The following is an 898-nucleotide window of genomic DNA, read 5'->3' as shown; positions in this document are numbered from 1 at the left end:
TTCACCAGAAAATATGAATGGGCCATACTCCAGATTCACTGTTATTTAACTAACAAATTTACAGGATAATATCCTGAATCAGGTACACACTTAGTATATTTAAAAAAAAGGCTAATTCTAGGAAGCAATATATACGACTATAAATATATACAATTAATTACCGTGTAATCATTATGAAGACCATATTTGCAACTAAAGTTTGAAGCACAAGCAGTGATATTACTTGAAATTACATCTGGAAGAGGTCCACTTGCATCTCGAATTGCTGCTGCTCCGGCAAAAACAACAAAAAGTGCATACGAAAACATTGAAATTGCAAGAGAAAGCAAAGTTCCTTTTGGAATAGCACCAGCAGGATCCTAAAAAAAAAATTATAAAAAGTTTTGAAATAGTGCATAAATAATAAATCATAAATTTTCATTCAATATTTTTTTTTACTCACTTTAAGATCACCAGAAATATTGGCACCAGCTTGGATTCCAGTGACAGATGGAAAGAAAATGGCAAACACTGAAAAGAAATCCTGTTGGACATTTTCACTATAGCGGTAATCGGGATTCCAGTTGTCTTTCATTACTTCCCCTGCAAAACACATAATTAATAAAATTGGAAGAAAAAATAAATGCTTCAGTTTATTTAATAATTAATAAAGCCCTTTACTTAAAATAATTAATAGAGCCCTTTACTTAAAATTTAAGATTAACTTGAATTTGAACCAATATAACATAATAATAAAAAATATAAAACAAAGTTATAATTTAACTGCCACCACTACTATTGATTATAGATCTATTGCCAAGGCTGTGAGGCAATTTTTTTTTTTTTGTAATTTAAGGACAGTTTCACTGAAAATTAGTATATGTAGCTTTATTTATAGAGGGGCCTACTAAGAGAGGTT

General features: G+C 29.8%; 1 protein-coding gene across 1 annotated transcript; it reads right to left on the bottom strand.

The window, feature by feature from the left end:
* Positions 1-161: 161 nt before the first annotated feature.
* On the bottom strand, positions 162-608 carry LOC136795951 (bumetanide-sensitive sodium-(potassium)-chloride cotransporter-like; the record flags this gene model as incomplete). Its single annotated transcript, XM_067048174.1, has 2 exons — positions 443-608; positions 162-359 (listed from the first exon to the last, which is right to left on the bottom strand). Coding segments are annotated over exons 1-2 (351 nt in total), but the record flags the coding sequence as incomplete, so codon positions are not given.
* Between the last annotated feature and the right edge of the window lie 290 nt (positions 609-898).

This window comes from Halyomorpha halys, unplaced genomic scaffold, assembly GCF_000696795.3.
Source record: "Halyomorpha halys isolate HHAL.00 unplaced genomic scaffold, Hhal_1.1 Scaffold3878.1, whole genome shotgun sequence".
NCBI lineage: Eukaryota > Metazoa > Arthropoda > Insecta > Hemiptera > Pentatomidae > Halyomorpha > Halyomorpha halys.
This window is presented reverse-complemented; position numbering and strand designations above follow the sequence as displayed.